Source organism: Lactuca serriola, chromosome 2 (genome assembly GCF_051521515.1).
Source record: "Lactuca serriola cultivar US96UC23 chromosome 2, Lser_US96UC23_V15, whole genome shotgun sequence".
NCBI lineage: Eukaryota > Viridiplantae > Streptophyta > Magnoliopsida > Asterales > Asteraceae > Lactuca > Lactuca serriola.
In genome coordinates, this window is record NC_136409.1 from 148,701,267 (window position 1) to 148,718,162 (window position 16,896).

The 16,896-nt window shown below is 36.0% G+C and overlaps 1 protein-coding gene across 1 annotated transcript; it reads left to right on the top strand.

The window, feature by feature from the left end:
* Positions 1–5,028: 5,028 nt before the first annotated feature.
* Positions 5,029–7,378, top strand: LOC145086965 (Tetratricopeptide repeat (TPR)-like superfamily protein). Its single transcript, XM_079024841.1, has one exon. The coding sequence runs from the start codon at positions 5,258–5,260 to the stop codon at positions 7,337–7,339; it is 2,082 nt and encodes a 693-aa protein (XP_078880967.1). The 5' UTR covers positions 5,029–5,257; the 3' UTR covers positions 7,340–7,378.
* The last annotated feature ends 9,518 nt before the right edge of the window (positions 7,379–16,896 follow it).

The window sequence follows — 16,896 nt, forward strand, 5'->3', positions numbered from 1 at the left end:
GACTGGACTTTTGGTTGGGCCCTAGAATAAGACCATATAGAAGTATGGGTCCAATTTGGAAAATTGGGCCATATGTTGGGCTTTGATTCCTAGATTGACTTTTAGGCCCATGGATTGGGCCTTGGGCTTGAATAAAGCCAATCATGGGGTAATATAGTAATGACCCCAAGTGTGTACTTATGGTTTTGTAGTGGAACCCAATTATTAATTGGGTGATGTTTTGATATTAACAGTTCGGGAAGCTGTCATCCAGCACCTAGGATTGTGTCTACGGGACTTCAACAGTGTGAGGTGAGTTACCTTCCAGTAGAAGTGGGTCTAAGGCACCAAGGTCGACCCACTAGTAGTTGATTACAATTGAGATGATTGTCTTTGTGATAATTGTCTGTTTTGCTATTACTTGATATGTTCTATGTGCCAGTATATTATGTTCTATGTGATAGTGGTGGTAGGAGGGGAATAGGCCCCCGATCGGTTATTAGGACCGAAGGGTAGGTCGGACACCCCAAATATGTCTGACAACATGTTTATGATATGTTATTATGTGATAGTAGTAGGAGGTGAGATAGTCCCTGTGACCGAGTGAGATAGACCGGAGTGTAGGCAGGCACCCCAGAATGGCCTGACACGGGTAGTCAGCACCCCAGAATGGCTTGACACAGGTAGTCAGCACCCCATAATGGCTTGACATGGGTAGGTCGGGCACCCCAGAATTGTCCGACAGTATGTATGCTATGTGATTGTATAGTTTATGGTATGATGGGGGAACTCACTAAGCTTCGTGCTTACAATTTTTAGTTTTGGTTTCAGGAACTTCGTTTCAAAGGAAAGGAATCGGCTCGATCGCGGCGCATCACACTATGGTTTTTCCGCACGTGACATATTTGGGATTACACTCTGATATTGTCTATGATAACATGTTTTGGTTATTTTTACTTTGGTTTTGACATGACATGATATTATGCATGTTTTTTTTATACTGTTGGTTTTATTATAACTTACTAAAAAATGAATTTTTTGGCCTCGAATTTTGGGATGTTACACGTTCGATATATCTACAATCCATAAAGAAAACCATCATTTTGTAAAACAGTTCGTCTTTCCGGCTTCTTTCCACACCACCAGCAGGTCCTACTCTGAATGTCTATTTGCCTTTGCTCATATATATATATATATATATATATATATATATATATATATATATATATATATATATATATATATATATATATAATATTGAAACGGCAAATAATATACATATCTCCTCCGTCTTTGCTCATATATAACATTGTTAAATAAGGGAATGATATTAAAAAGATGAACTAAGAAAGGAAACTTAACCATTTCTCTTTTCGAGCTTCTTTGAACATATTTTCAAAAAATCTAGCATCATAAACAACATAAACAAGAGCGGATCCAAGGGGTAGCCCGGAATACCTCTCAAAAAAAATTTGATAGTGTAATTTTTTTAGAAAGAATTCATTTTATGTAGTGTAACTTATAAGCACAAATAAATAGTTAGACTAATGGTTAAGGAGTTGGCTTATTAAAACAAATGTCTTAAGATACTTCAACTATTTTATTTTCCCAACTATTCTATTCTTTTATTTTCCCAACTATTTTATCCCACATCACCATACATATGTAAACTCAGTTTTTTTCATCTATTATATAAACTTGTTATCCTCATTCTTCATTTGATATCTACTTTGAGTCTCACATCGATTCAAGTATCAAAAGATACTTCAACTTCATGTTTATATAACAAGATTTGAAGTTAGCTAAGTATCCAATTATGGTTTGGGTTTAAAACCAAAATCAAACCAGGAAACCCAAATACCAAGGTTGTAAAAATCGTTCGGCGGTCGACTGACGTTAAACGATTTATCGGAGTAGGTAGGGATTAATCGGAGATTAATCGGGGACCCTTAATTATTAATAAAATCATTTAAAAATTAATATTCCCTAAAAAACTAAGTATTTGAAAATTTAAAATTTTAAAAATATAAAATTTTGAAAATTTTAGTTTAATATTTTAAAGTTTGAAAGCTTAAAATTTTGGTGTAATATTTGAAAATTAAAATTTTTTGAATTTTTTAATAAATTCCCGCCTATGACTGCCGAGACCGTCAAGGGCCGCCAAGGACTGTCAATGCCGACTTTGACCGATTTTGACAAATTTCCGCTAAACACCCTAATCGTAATCGGTTTAAGGCCGCCAAGTGATTAATCATCGATTAATCGGCCACCAATGCCGATTTCTGCAACACTGCCAAATACAAATTGAAAACTGAAACACCGAATCGATGGATTTGGGTTCGTTTCGGTTCGGTTTTTAAAGTTTCAAAACCAAGGTTGTCAGTTTTGTGTTCAATTTTAGGTCAAAGCCCATCCCGTCCCATGCTCAGTTGTTGTGATGATATCCGGAAAAAAAAATTGGGATACCCCTTTGCTTTGAGTATGGCTCCGCCAATAGACATAAAACACAAATTCAATAACTATAAAGATTGAAAAATGGAAATTAATTAAGAAAAAGGTTGTCTATGAAATAAATTTGTTTACTCGATAAATGTTCATCATGTAGGTTTGCATGTGTGCGAATGTTTTTCTTATAAAAGGAGTGCACAATTATGGTATTTAAAAGATGAGAAGTTAAATATCCTCATACGTGTTATTCCTACTATCATCCTACCAACATTAAATAGTGACAAGTGGACTAAAATATTATCAATTTCATTAAATGTGTCATTAAATGTGACACATGTCAACATTTGATATGGTAGGAGGATAAGTAGGAATAAAATGTAGGAGGATATTTAATTTCTCTTAAAAGATATCACAACCATTTGAGATGTATGGACACTTGTCATTGTGGTTTTGATTTAGGACATCCGTACACCCAAAAAGAAAGCAAATAACAAGTTAGGTCATAGGCAATACTTAAGATTAATGTTCGAGTCATTTGATTGTTGCGGTTTTTGAATTTATTATCATTTCCACAAACCCGCAGTTCATTAGATCTAGACTAAATTGCAAAAATTGTTCCTATGGTTGCTGAAATTGTTTTTTTGGTCCAAAATGTTTTAGACTAACACCACTGGTCCAAAATAAGTTTTTTATCGCTGTTTTGATCCAAAAAAATTTGAAATGAAAATTTTACCCTTTCAAATTTTGATTTTTCATTTTCCTTTTATAACAATTTAAAATAAGCAAATTAGAAGCATTGACCCTACCTCCTACTAACCTACTAATCCACCCTCACATTTAAACTCTCTCTCTCTCTCTCTCTATCTCTCTCTCTCTCTCTATGTGTGTGTGTGTGTCTCTCTCTCACACATTCTCTCTCCACCGCCTACCAGACCACCATTTCCTCGCCAGAACGAACCTCCTATCTCCCCCTTTACCCTTGAAAATGCGAACATCCATCCTCTTCTCCACCTCTCTATCTCTCACAATTGTTATGCTAGAAACCTTAACTAGTCGCCACCGGAAGCACCCTTTTGCTATGGATTTGTTTGTCGAAGATCATCTTCGGTGTTTACCCTTCGAGTTGCAGACATTGGAGTTTGATCTGTCACCTTTCTACCAAATGATTTAGGGTTTTCACACCACAGTCGGTGCCCTCGCCACATATCATGGAGGTTTTAGATTTAAACAACAAGGTGTTAGGGTTGGCATACCATAGCTAGGTTATGGTAAAGGAATTTGGCTATTAAAGAACACACACAAATCTCGTGTTCTTATTTGGCTATTAAAGAACACACACAAATCTTGTGTTCTTATTTAGCTATTAAAGAACATATGGAGGTTTATCTATGCATATTTCTTATTTGGCTATTAAAGAACACACACAAATCTCGTGTGAAGCTTTTTCCAACGAAACCCAGATCTCGTGTCAAGCTTTTTCTGGCGAACCTCTGACGATACGACTCTCGTTCATCGACATGCTTCCCAAGTCCGATGAACCCTTCGTTGTCCTTAGGTTTAAAAAACCACAACCCTATCTATCTCCATATTTCCCTCAATCTATATATATCACCTTTGAAACCTAAATAATGAAATCATATGATCTTCTCCTCATAACCACCAAGACCTTCAAAACACACACACATACACATCTGTTTACACCAACAAACCATTGTATTCATCACCACAAGCATCTTCAATGGTTTACAATAGAACTAGATACCTTGTACAACTATACTTTCTGAGAAAATAAAGATGAAGATCATGGTCTGACCAACAACTACAAACATAGATAAACCCAGATGCAAAAATGATTACTAGCCAAATAAAAAACAATCCTTTTTGGGGGCCAGGTTCTATCAGTAATGCAAAATCAGACCTTTTTGGTGGAAAGTCAAATGCGTCCATGACAGTTGCTTTAATTATTGTAGCATGTACATCCCTTGGGGACGATGAAATGGGTCAGTATGTCCAGAGCCATATCCGTGATTTTCTTCCTCGACTCACAAAATTCAGAAACTCATTTGATGGTTCTGGTTTTAGGATGTTTTGGTTTGTAATTATGTGAAAATGGTGGTGAAGTGAAGGAGTTTAAGTTGGTATCATGTTCCAGATTGGAATTGAGGGGAAAAAACGAGAAAGGATGTGTGTGTGTGTGTGTGTGAGAGAGAGAGAGAGAGAGAGAGGGAGGGGATGGGCCATCTTATTTTTTTATTGTTTAAATAAATAAATAATTATTAGATTTAAAAAATGAAAGAAAAATAGAAAATAAATACCCTATGGGTATTAAAGTCATTTCAATTTACTGAGAGACTAAATCTGCAATGAAATTAGCTCAAAATGACCGCAAAAACCAAAAAAGTAGAAAAAAATGCATACAATATGGATCATTTTTGCAGTTTTGTCTTAGAAAAATAACTTATGTTTATAAGAAATTTCAACATTTATCATTTTGTGCATCAAGGACTGTTAATGAAAATATAAAAAGTACTTGGATAAAAAGTGTATATGAATATATAGTTGATAGACCATATATGAAACTAACTCTATTTCCTCCTCTACGCCATCAAAACAGCAACCCCAGCTAAAACCTTCAAGCTTCCGTCCGGCTTCTTTAGCAATTAGCAGTACTCCGGCAAGTTTTTCCCTCCGGCAACCTTCAACAGGTAATCCACACCATCGAGTCGTTAAATCGAATTCATTACTACTTGATTTCCTGCCTTTTTTTCATACTCTTAAAACCCTAATGCAACGCACACGCACATAAATAGTAATAGTCACATATTCAATCATGACTCGAAGCATGATAAAACCGTTCTTCAAACGTCCATTTATCTACCATGGTAGTGTTTTCACTAAGTTTTTCTCTTCATCATCATCGGTATCTCGTTCAATTGGTATAGCTCATTCAAATCATGCTGTGACAAATAACTTAGATACCCAATTAAGACAGCTTCTACAAAAACCTAATCCCCAATTTGCAGATGCGGTTTTGCTTTTCGAACAGTCGGCTGAGTTAGGCCTGATTCCATCTTCTTCCACATGCAATTTCATCGTGGAAAGCTTGGGTAGAAACAGTAAGTACGGTTTAGTTTTGCAAGTTTATAGAAAACTAGCTACCATTGGAGTAGTCCCTTTCTTTCTTTCATATGGTGCTGTAATTGAGAGTTTAGTGCATTTCCAGAAACCAGAATATGCAATTTCTGTTTTATGTTTGATTCTAAAAAGCGGATTCAGTGTCAATGTGTACCTTGTTAATCTTGTATTGAAAGGTCTATGTCACAAGAACAAAATTGATGATGCCATGGGACTTTTTCATCAAGTTTCTAGCTATGGGTTAGCTCCAGATGAAGTGACACTTAATACCCTCGTTTCTGGCCTTTGCAAGACTAGTAGATATGATGAAGCCTTAGCTTTGAAGGGTAAAATGGAGAATTTAGGTTGTGCTCCTGATTTGGTTACTTACAGAACATTGGTAATCAATCTTTACCAAAATGGAAAGACTGGAAAAGGGAAAGAGGTTCTTGATGATATGATGAGTAAAGGATTATCTCCTTCTTTAGACATATATAATCCTTTAATTCATGGTCTTTCTAAAGAGGGAAAGTTCAAAGAAGCCATGAGAATCTTAAATTCCATGATGGATAATGGAATTCTACCAGATGCTGTTACATATACAGGTTTAATCAATGGGCATTGTCTCAATGGGAAAGCTAAAAAAGCTTTAGATTTACTTAATTTGAGTATAGAAAAGGGTCAAGAGCCTAATAGCACAACATACATGCAGTTGATTATCAGCTTATGTAAAGAGGGATTGATTATCGATTGTTTTAAGCTATTGAAAACAATGATGGAGAAGGAAAAGAATCCTTCCATGAACTTTTACAACAATTTACTTAAAGAACTGTGTGACCAAAAGAAAGTTGATGATGCATTGATTCTTTACAACATTTTGATTGAAAAAAACGATGTTAATCCCAATGTCAAGACACATAATTTACTCATCCAAGGTCTATGCAAAGAAAACCGTATAAACGAGGCTTCAAAGATTCATCAAAACATGATTTCAAATGGAAATAATGGTAATGTGATAACTTATAATTCACTTATAGACGCGTATTTGAGAAATGGAGAAATTGAAAAGAGTATGTTACTATGGAAACAAATTCTTGAAGTGGGATTGACCCCAAATTCCTACACTTTTAGTCACATTATCAACGGATTTTGCAAATTACATATGATTAACATTGCAAAAGGGATCTTTATTCTTATGAGAAAACATGGTCATGTTCCCAATGTGTGTGATTTCAATGCATTAATGTTGGCATTATGTAAGGAGGGTAGTTTAGAACAAGCAACAATGTTGTTTCAAGAAATGGGAAATGAGAATTGTGAACCTGATGTGACTTCTTTCAATATTATAATTGATTCATTATTTAAAGCTGGAAATATGGAGGATTTGAGAAAATTACTCATAATGATGCGTGAAAAGGGTGTGGATCCTGATGCGTATACGTTTTCTATATTGATAAATAGATATTGTAAATTAGGGGAATTGGAAGAGGCAAAGGGGATGTTGAAAAAGATGGTTGATTTTGGTTTCATGCCAGATAAATTTGTGTATGATTCTTTGTTAAAATGTTTGTGTGAAAAGGGTGAAACAGATGAGATATTTGAGTTGCTTCGTGAAATGGCTAAAAAGGGGATTATGCTTGACTCAAAGTTGACTTCGACTATTTTGACATGTGTTTGTCATGCTTCTGAGGATGTTGATGTTATGGAGCTTTTACCGAATTTTTCACAAGAAAGTTCAGAAACAGGAAGCATTTCGTGTAATGATTTACTTGCAAAATTGTCCACTTCAGTTTCATAAGTCGCGACATATATCTTATAATCTTTGGTAATTTTTTTTTGGTCTTTTGTTATGATTACTTTAGCATAGAATGCAAACAACTTGCTTATGTTTTTTGCACTTTAGAATCATGGGGAATACTTGTATATAGAAAATGGGTTTTTTTTACGACAATTTGGTCATTTAATGAAAAACTAAACAATGTGGCTTAGTTTTAATGTAATCTTTGGGACATGAATTTGAAGGTATCTCCCAAATTCAATCCGGTCGGTATGGCAACCAAACACATTAATTGGAATTTGTGGCTCCAATTCCTTTAGATTCTATCGGACTTTGTAAATGAAGTTGTAAATTAATAACAATCTAAAGAGAAAACGGTTAAGGTTTCATTATTGAAAGAAAACTATAAATACAAATAATTGAGTCTTCTTAAAAATATCAACAAGTTGATGGTATACAAGGAAACGAGATTGTTTCAAGCTGAAAATGATGGCGATTTACAGTTTTTTTGTTTGCTCATGGGAAACAAAATTATTTGCAATATGCATTTCACTATTGTTGCAACAATGCAAAGGGGTAGGATGAGAAATAACAAGACTTCATCAGCAAGAAAGCCAATGCAACCAACCAATCTCATAGGTAATCACAACAGTAGCACGATACTCGACTTTTGTAGACGGGCAAGAGACATAATCATGTTTCTTACTTTTCCACGAGATTAAAGAATCTCCAAGGAAAATACAGAAACTAATGGTGGATTTATGTGATGGGTTTTGATATAAAATATAATTTTGTTTTTCATAAAAACCACAATGGAAGTCTTATAAAAATAACAAGTTTATTTTTAATTTATAAAAAAACCAAACCATCAAGGATCCATTTATAGATGTTAAAATGAAATAAAAACAATCAAAGAGTTTTTAAAACGACAACCTTTGAAGCCTTTAAACTCACTTGGTTTTAGGGTGTTGATGAAGATAGCATAAATCAGAGAATATGATTTTTCTATGGTATCCATCATTAAGAGTAAAACACTTGGAATGTTAGTTTCTTCTTGTATTCTTGAGTGTCTTAAGCCTTTAAGTGCTTAACTTAAATAAGCACTAAATGAGACAACTCAAGGAAGCTTTATATACCAAAGTAAAACACCAAACTTCAAAACAAAGGAAACTCTTCATACTCACGTTTTTAGAGAGAAAAAAGGGAAGAAAGAAATACCAAAAAAAACTAGCTAGTTTTGTAGCCTTTAGAAGAAAAAAAGGAAGCTCTTCATACTTATGGTTTTACATTAAAATATTCTAAAGTATTTGTAGCATTTAGAAGCATGGAGAGACAAAGCATGAAGGTTGACAAACAACCTCCATATTTCTTTATTAAATTTGGTCATACCTCTCATAAGAGGATGTATTCTTTAAATTTTATAAACTCTAAGTTTATAAAATATAAACTTTGTCTTTAGGTAAAATACAAAAGAATCTAACTAATCCAAAAGGTTGTGGATGATTTATTAATTCATACCATATTAAATAATAACTAGTTATACTCTCTTATAATTATTATTTTCACAAAACAATAATTATTCCCTTATTAAAATACAAGAATTGATATTATTTACTAGGTGTGAGACCTGTATGTTATACGAGTTTGATAAATTAAAAATTAAATATAAAAGTTTAAATAAAATTTTATTTAAATTTGAAAGTTTAGATTTGAAATTTAAATATAAAAGGAAACATATATAAGTATTAATATTGTAATTTATTGATTAATTTCAATTAAGGTAATTATTAATTGAGGTGTAAATATGATGTGGTAATTAAGAAAAGACAAAAAAAAAAATAAGAAAATGACAAAATGGAAAAAACATTTAATCAAAAATACCAAAAAATTACATGTGTCCAAGTTAATGAGAGAGTGACATGTGGCAAAATTATTTTCATTTATTAGGAAGGATTAATAATCATATTAATAATAAATATACAAAATGTGGCAACTTGATAAAGGTGTGACCCTATAGGATCATATATCATTAACAATATCACCCAATAATGATTTTTGGGTATATAGATTAAACAATCTCCCACTTGCACAAGATTCATTATAGACTGACATAGACAATAGTTGACGTCTAGCAACAGGCTACTGCCCCTAACAACATATCAATTATTTCTTTGTCTTAGACATCATGTTGAACATGGGATATGGATCACAATCAATTCCATGTAGTGTTCAAATTTGAGTAAGACCTTAGATTTCTAACTCTCAATGAATAAGATGGACAAATCTCATCTGGACTATATACGCCCATTAATGTAGTTCATGTCATACCCAACGATGGCCCTTATGAATGCCTTTTACGAAACAACGTCAAACAATGTCAAAGCACAACAATTCCTACACTTCAAGTCTCAAATATGTATCTCAAGTCTAATAATACAAAGATACAACCTTGATCAAAACATCACTCATGAATACGATCCATAAAGTGATTTTGATGCGAGTCAGGTCCAATACTTATTCTCCTAATCAAGTATCTACGAAGTTGGTAGCAGCTCTTGCTATTCTCATCTCCATGATAATCAACAAATCCACTTATATTAGTCTTACTTTGTAGATGCTCCCACAACTATGAACGACTATAGACATTTAAAATAACCTAGTTATTCAAGGATTTAAACATGCTAATATAGAACACAACAATTATTTAGTGAGAGACTCATATCCAATATATCAATTCATTACAATATATGTTGCTTTTATTGTTCCAATATCCAATTACTAAATTTCAATTACATCTACTTATATCAACAAGTCCTTATTAAACTAGCTTGACTTTCATGCTTTAACTAATGAAGGATCTTTGTTAAGTAGATTTGACAAACTTGATTTGTATAAACTTTGTGAATACATACATTTTCAGTTTTATATATAACTCATATATAGAGAAAACTATTGAGAATATATTAGATGCTTAAATATGACTTAGATACCAATACTTATGTAGTGGGATTACTCCTAGTCATAATGAACTATACATTAAGTATCTTTGTATGTGGTTCTCCAAATCATAATGTACTCTAACTATAAACATAGCTTTCTTTCAAATACTTCGCAGATTAGCAATATTTCTCTACTTATCGCAAGTACTTTAGAATGTTCCTATAAGTCACACAATGACTCATTCTCGGATTATACTAGTATCATCTGACATGCTCTAATAATACGATTTATTTGGCCTTCATACATAATCATGACATATATAATTAATCCAATTGCAACAGCATATGGAATATAATCATATTATCTAGTTCAAAACATTATACTAGGATTTTGAGGGATGCTCAAAATCATGTCATGTGGTATTTGACAAGATAACTCTCTCGGAGTCCTTTATCTTAAGCCTTTAAGATCTTTGACAATGTAATTTTACTTAATCATTTAAGTTGCCATGATCTATCTATATAGATCCTTATTCCAAGAATTAGTATGTTGACTACATATAAGACTATGAATGTTACTACGCTCTCACTAGCTTTGTAGAAAACACAAGAGTCTTCTTGATTTATAATTAAATCACACTATTTAATTATCTTATAAAAAAGAAGATTCCTACTTTGAGATGTTAGCTTAAATCTTGGAAAGATTTTCATTCATGTATGTTTTCTCCTCTGAAAACTCACTTACTCTTTATATTCGCAATATATCGAGGAAGATTAATCAAGACCATACTTGATAATCATACATGAATGCATCTCTATGTGCTTTATTGGTTTCTGATCAACTATTGAGCAGATTTAACAAGAGTTGAAAACTTGCTAGTTCCAAACTAGGATGCATTTAGTTTATGGTTCTTTAGCTCTTAAAGTTCCATATAGCTCCCACTTAGGAAAAGAACTTTCTAAGTACTTATCTTCTAGAATGACAATTAATGGGATTAGTAGAGATTTAATCCTAAACAGTCATTTATGATAATCTACATAAATGCAGTTAGTAGATGCTAGAGTGGTTAAGCTTTTTGTCTAACATAATCTCTATAACTCCATACATTTTAAGTAAGGATAAGCGATTACATCCTTAGACTAATGAAAATATTTAATCTACTTGTTTAGTTGCAAATATATATTCAATATATATTTGTTGCAGTGATCATAATTCCAAAAAAATTTATAAAGTAAATAGTTCTTTTAAAAACATCATATAATAGACTAAAATGTCTATTTTTATCCTCTTCAAAAACTTTGTACTATCGACATTCAGCTAGTAGCCATGACCATATCCCACTAGAGAGTACAAAGGCTACCTCGAACATCAAAAGATAAATCCAAGTGACCAGGTGATCCTGTGCCACAAGACCCATACTAATGACGAGTGAGTGTTTTTGACGGAATAAGTTGTGAATCGATTCCACAACTCCTAAGATGTTCCAAGAAGACTTGGTTTACAAAACACATTTTCTTTATCACAATGAAAGTTTAAAGATGGTCTCATTAAGTTTTATTTCAATCTTCACTATGAAACAATTTGTAACACCTTGTTCTGAAAAGTAACTGTTATTGGATTTCAGATCCCGAGACTAGGGGTGTTTCGGTCTTTTATAGGTCTTGAAGTTTTTATTTGAGAATTTTTGGGCTGAGGTGTGTCGCTAGAAGCGAAGGGCTTCTCGCCACCTTTTTATGGATATAAAGTTCGTCGGAAACAGACTTAGAACGAAGGAGTTATAGCATTTTGAATTTATTGACATAAATGGTCCCTTAATGGAAAAGTTGGCAAAGAAGGACCATGCATGCAAAGTGGAAGGCACGTGGGTACGCCCAACGTAAGCTGGGTTACACCCAGCGTACAAGGGAAATGGTTGCGGTTTCTCTTTGGCATACGCCCAGGGTACGTCCAAAGTCCAGAAACCCTAAATTTAGGGTGTGCCACTATATAAGGAACATTATACCCTCAAGATTCAGCCTCCATTTCACCCTAAAGAGCTGCTACGAAACCCTAAACCCTCTTGAGTGTTCTTGGAGCTTGTAAGGCCATTTTTTAGTGCATTTTAGTGTTCTTGGAGAGGTGTGATCATCTTGGAGTCTCATTGATCAAGGAAGAGCTTTTGGATCCAAGTTCTCCAGCTCATTTACAAACCCCAGAAGGTATAAAGCTTCCAAATTTCCTTATAGAAGTTTAGATCTAGGTTTATGGAGCTTTGGACCTTTTTAGGTCCAAAGAATGGACCTTTTTGATGAAACCTAGTGTTTGAGCTTAGGGTTGCCACCCTCAGAGCTAAAAAGGTCCCATAAGCAGTAAAGTCTCCATCTTGAACGTCTTAATGGGTTCATGCATGAGATCAAGCCCTCTTTATGGAAGAAGGATGTCATTTTGGGAGTTTAGGCTTGATTGGGCCAAGTTAAGTCACAAAGTCAGTGACTTTATGGATTAAGACATGGAAAAAGACCGGGATCTATATTTATAGCTTCTGAAGTGGAGTATTAAGCACTTAATGAGAAAAGGGCTTAACAGGGGGGTTACGCTGAGCGTACATGTAGGTACGCCCAACGTACTCACCAGGGGCTAGTACGCTTAGCGTATGTGAATGTACGCCCTGCGTACTCTGTCAGTGGGGGCCTTGCATTTTGGGCCTCAGTTTGGGCCGTGCTTTGGGTTATTGGGCCATAGTGGGCCATCAGAAGTTAGATAATATGGCCCAAGGAAATGTTTGGGCTTAGGATAAGGCCCATTAGAGGGATTGGGCCTGATTCAACAAATTGGGCCATTAGTGGGCCACTAGTGGGCTTGGGAAGCTTACCTAGTATTGGGCCTTAGACATGGACCAAGTTGGACTAGGGGTAGAATGGTCATTTTACCCTAAGAAGGATTATTGTATTGGACTAATTGGTGTTTAGTATTGGTAGTTCGGGAAGCCGAAGGGTCAGCAGTTCGGGAATTTGCCAGTCAACAGCCAAAGGAGTATCAACAGGGTTCAACAGTGCGAGGTGAGTCTCCTCACTGTATGAATGGGTCTAAGGCCACAATGCTGACCCATGTAGTTTATGAGTAGGAAGACCCGGGGGTTAGCCCTAGGCACTGTATGCTAGTGTGATATTCCGGACCAAGGTCCGATGCCGGACGGGTGCCCGAGGCAGGTTTATATGTATGATATTCTAGACCAAGGTCTGATACCGGGCGGGAGCCCAAGGTATATTTGCATGATAGATTATACTTGTTGTCTGTGTGATACCTGTATGTGTCTGGTAGGGAGGTGGGTGCGGGCGAGGTCCCAAATCTCACCACTAGTAGAGTATGGACGGGGTTCCATATCTCATTGGTAGCAGAACATGGGCGAGGCCCGAGATAGGAGATAGGTGAGTGTGGGCGGGGGCCCGTATCTCACTATCAGCAGGAGCATGGACGGGGTTCCATGAATCACCGGTTGTAGGACAGGGGCGAGGCCCAAGTTAGGCGAGGCCTTAGATTAGGAGTATAGTAGAGTATGTTAGCTACTTGTTATGTGTTATGTTATATGTCTGTATGTGTTTAGTAGGCAAGGCCCAGAGATAGGCGGGGCCTAAGAGAGATAGATTTGTATACTGAGCGGGGCTCGAAGCCAGGCGGGGCTTGATTTCGGATTCGTCCGGAGTCGGGCAGGGCCCGATGTAGCGGGCGAGGCCCTACGTTGTAGTATGTGATTATGTATGGTATGTGGTAGGTTGGGGAACTCACTAAGCTTCGTGCTTACGGTTTTCAGATCTAGTTTCGGGTACTTCCGGTAGCGAAGGGAGGAGCTCGGGGTGATCGCATGGCACACACCATTGTTTGTTTAGCCTGGGATGTTTTACTCTGATAAAATAAAATAATGTTTTAGACATGATACTCTGATATGACATGTTTTGAATGAATGGTTGACACTTATGGTTTTGTTATTAAATTAAAAACGAAATTTTTGGACTCGAAATTTGGGATGTTACACAATTTTAGAAAATCAAAGGTTTCAACAATAACGAATAAAAAATTGTCAGTAAAATTGATTAAGCATCTATCACCAAATCTATTCATGGATTGAAAAGATTACATACATCACTTATGTATAATTCTTTCTCAAGCCTTTTTTTCTTTAACCACTAATTGATAAATACACTTGTGAATCATCTTCCCATATAAATAGGATTCACATATATCAAATGAATCAAGCTCACTTGCCTTCAAAATTCTATGTGAAGTTGGTATATGTGTTTCATATTTATATTGTAACATCCCGGGTTTCAGGTATTTTCAAATCCTTCCCTTGGTTTTAAATTATGTTATTTTAGTCCTTGGATTGGTTGGAATTATCCCTAAGAAGCCCTAGTGGCAAAATGGTAAATTTTGGGGCAGGAGGTGTACGCTGAGCGTATGTGCGAGTACAATGGGCGTACACATATATACGTTGGACGTACTAGTATCCGGGTGAAACACTAAATTTTAGGGTTTAAGGAGTATCTAGACATCTTTATGGACCATTTACCCTTATCCTTTCAGCCTCCAAGTCCTTGAGTTGTTCTTGCAAAACCCTAGACCCCTTGAGTGAGATTGAGATCCCTAAAGTGTGTTCTTGGTGTTTTTATAGGAAAGGGAAGTGCATCAAGAAGCTTGAAAGCTTGAAGCAAGGTTGGATCTCGGAGTTTAGATTCCTTCTCTATCATCTAAAGGTATAAAGTTCATACCTTTATGGTTTATATGATAGATCTCATGTTTGGGTCCTTTTTATGTTTCATTTGGCCCCAAATGCTCCATCTTGAGCATGGCATGTTCTGGATGTTTTGAGTCGCCCTTTCAGACCCTTGGAGGGGTCCATAATCATAAAAATGAGGTCCCAATGGCTAGAAGTGTCCCATGCATTTGGTATAAGGTTCTTAATGGATTAAGACCTTGTATTAAGAACTTTTGGACGTGTACAATCATAAAGTTGGAGACTTTATGACTCTAGGGTGCATTTAGACCGTGGATATGTAGTTTGGGCTTAAGTACTTAAGCTATTAAGCACAAAAAGGGACTTTTGGATCTGTGAGGGCACACCCCGTGTACTTGGCCATCCACCCCATTGTGGGTCAATGCGAGGCTCGGTGTATGCCCTGCATACGGTTTTTGTTGGAATTTGGATTTTGGGCTTGTATGCTTGGGCCCTTATTGGACTATCTGAGTATGAGTGTTTTGGGCCAAGTGAAGGGTTGGACCTTAGGATGAGGCCCAAAAGGGAGTGTTGGCCCAATTTGGAAAATTGGGCCAATGATGGGTCTTAATCAATTTTGGGCTTTTGGATCAAGAATTGGGCTTGGGTCTTGGTTCAATTGCGGAAGGGTAAAGTGGCCATTTACCCTAAGTATGAGTTATTAGTCAAGGATGGGAATACAATTATTAATTGGATATTTGTTTGTTGTGATAGTTCAGGGATTTTAGTGGGCCAGCGGCCAGAGGTTTTCTGCGCGATTCGTCATTGTGAGGCGAGTGTTCCTCACAATACTTTTGGTTAGAAGGCACCAAGTCCGGCCCTTTTGGATTGTTATTTTGATTATTGCATGATTGAGAATTATAGTGATCTGTTAGATCTTTATCCTAGTAGATAGTATGATGCTATGCTTAGTGATTTGTATGTTTGTTATTGGCTGGTAACTGCATGATTATCTGTTTTATATATATACATACATATATATATATATATATATATATACATACATATATATATATATATATATATATATATATGTGTGTGTGTGTGTGTGTCGACACGGTGTATGAGTGGTTGGGTTGAGGCGGACCTGCTTTGTGTTGAAGGCCGACAGATCCAGGGCATCCTGGATAGAATGAAGGCCAGTTAGGCGTACCAGTCAGGTTGAAGGCCCGAAGAACGTTTGGATGAGCATGCTGTTTCGGAGGTCTCGAAGGTTTTAATCGAGGTTGTGCCTTGAATAGCAAGATTACAGAAGGAAGCGATTGTTATGATCGGCTCAGAGATCTCAGATGGGAGTTGAGTGGTTGATTGATGAATTGGATCGTTGCTATTTTTGGCAAGGATCATGCCCTTTCAGTGTTCCAAGTTCGGAAAAGTGAGCAGGCTTATGACTTTCAGAGTTAAGTTACAGACTTAGCTTGTGGTCTGTTGGTCGCAGTGGTTGGCGATTTTATGTCGGCACCGGTGTGCACGGGTGAATTGATGTGATATGATTACTTTGTTACGCGAGCAAGGGCCTGTATTCTTGGGATATAGGAAATCCATGTGTCGGATTGTCGTTTGGGATAGCAGGGAAAGAGTGTATATTGAATCATAATTCGATAGTTGCTTATGCTCTCGTGTGAAATCCTTAATGCTAAGTGATTATAATTATGGGGGATCATTCTATGTATATTATTCATTCCAGGGTCAGGTATGGTCGAACCTGGTTGAGCCGGTTGGGTTATGATATGGTTTCAACACCAGTGGGTGGTGGTTCGAGTACTAAGTGGGGGGGGGGGAGAACTGGGATTCTCGGGTTGAGTATCAGTCATTTAGGGATTTGTCAGTTCGTTGTTTGGATTGCTGTTTTCATATTAGTTTGGGCAGATGTTGATCGGTGAACCAT

Bases quoted from the DNA above. Each gene is read 5' to 3' on its own strand.
- LOC145086965 (XM_079024841.1), top strand. From the start codon at position 5,258: ATGACTCGAAGCATGATAAAACCGTTCTTCAAACGTCCATTTATCTAC.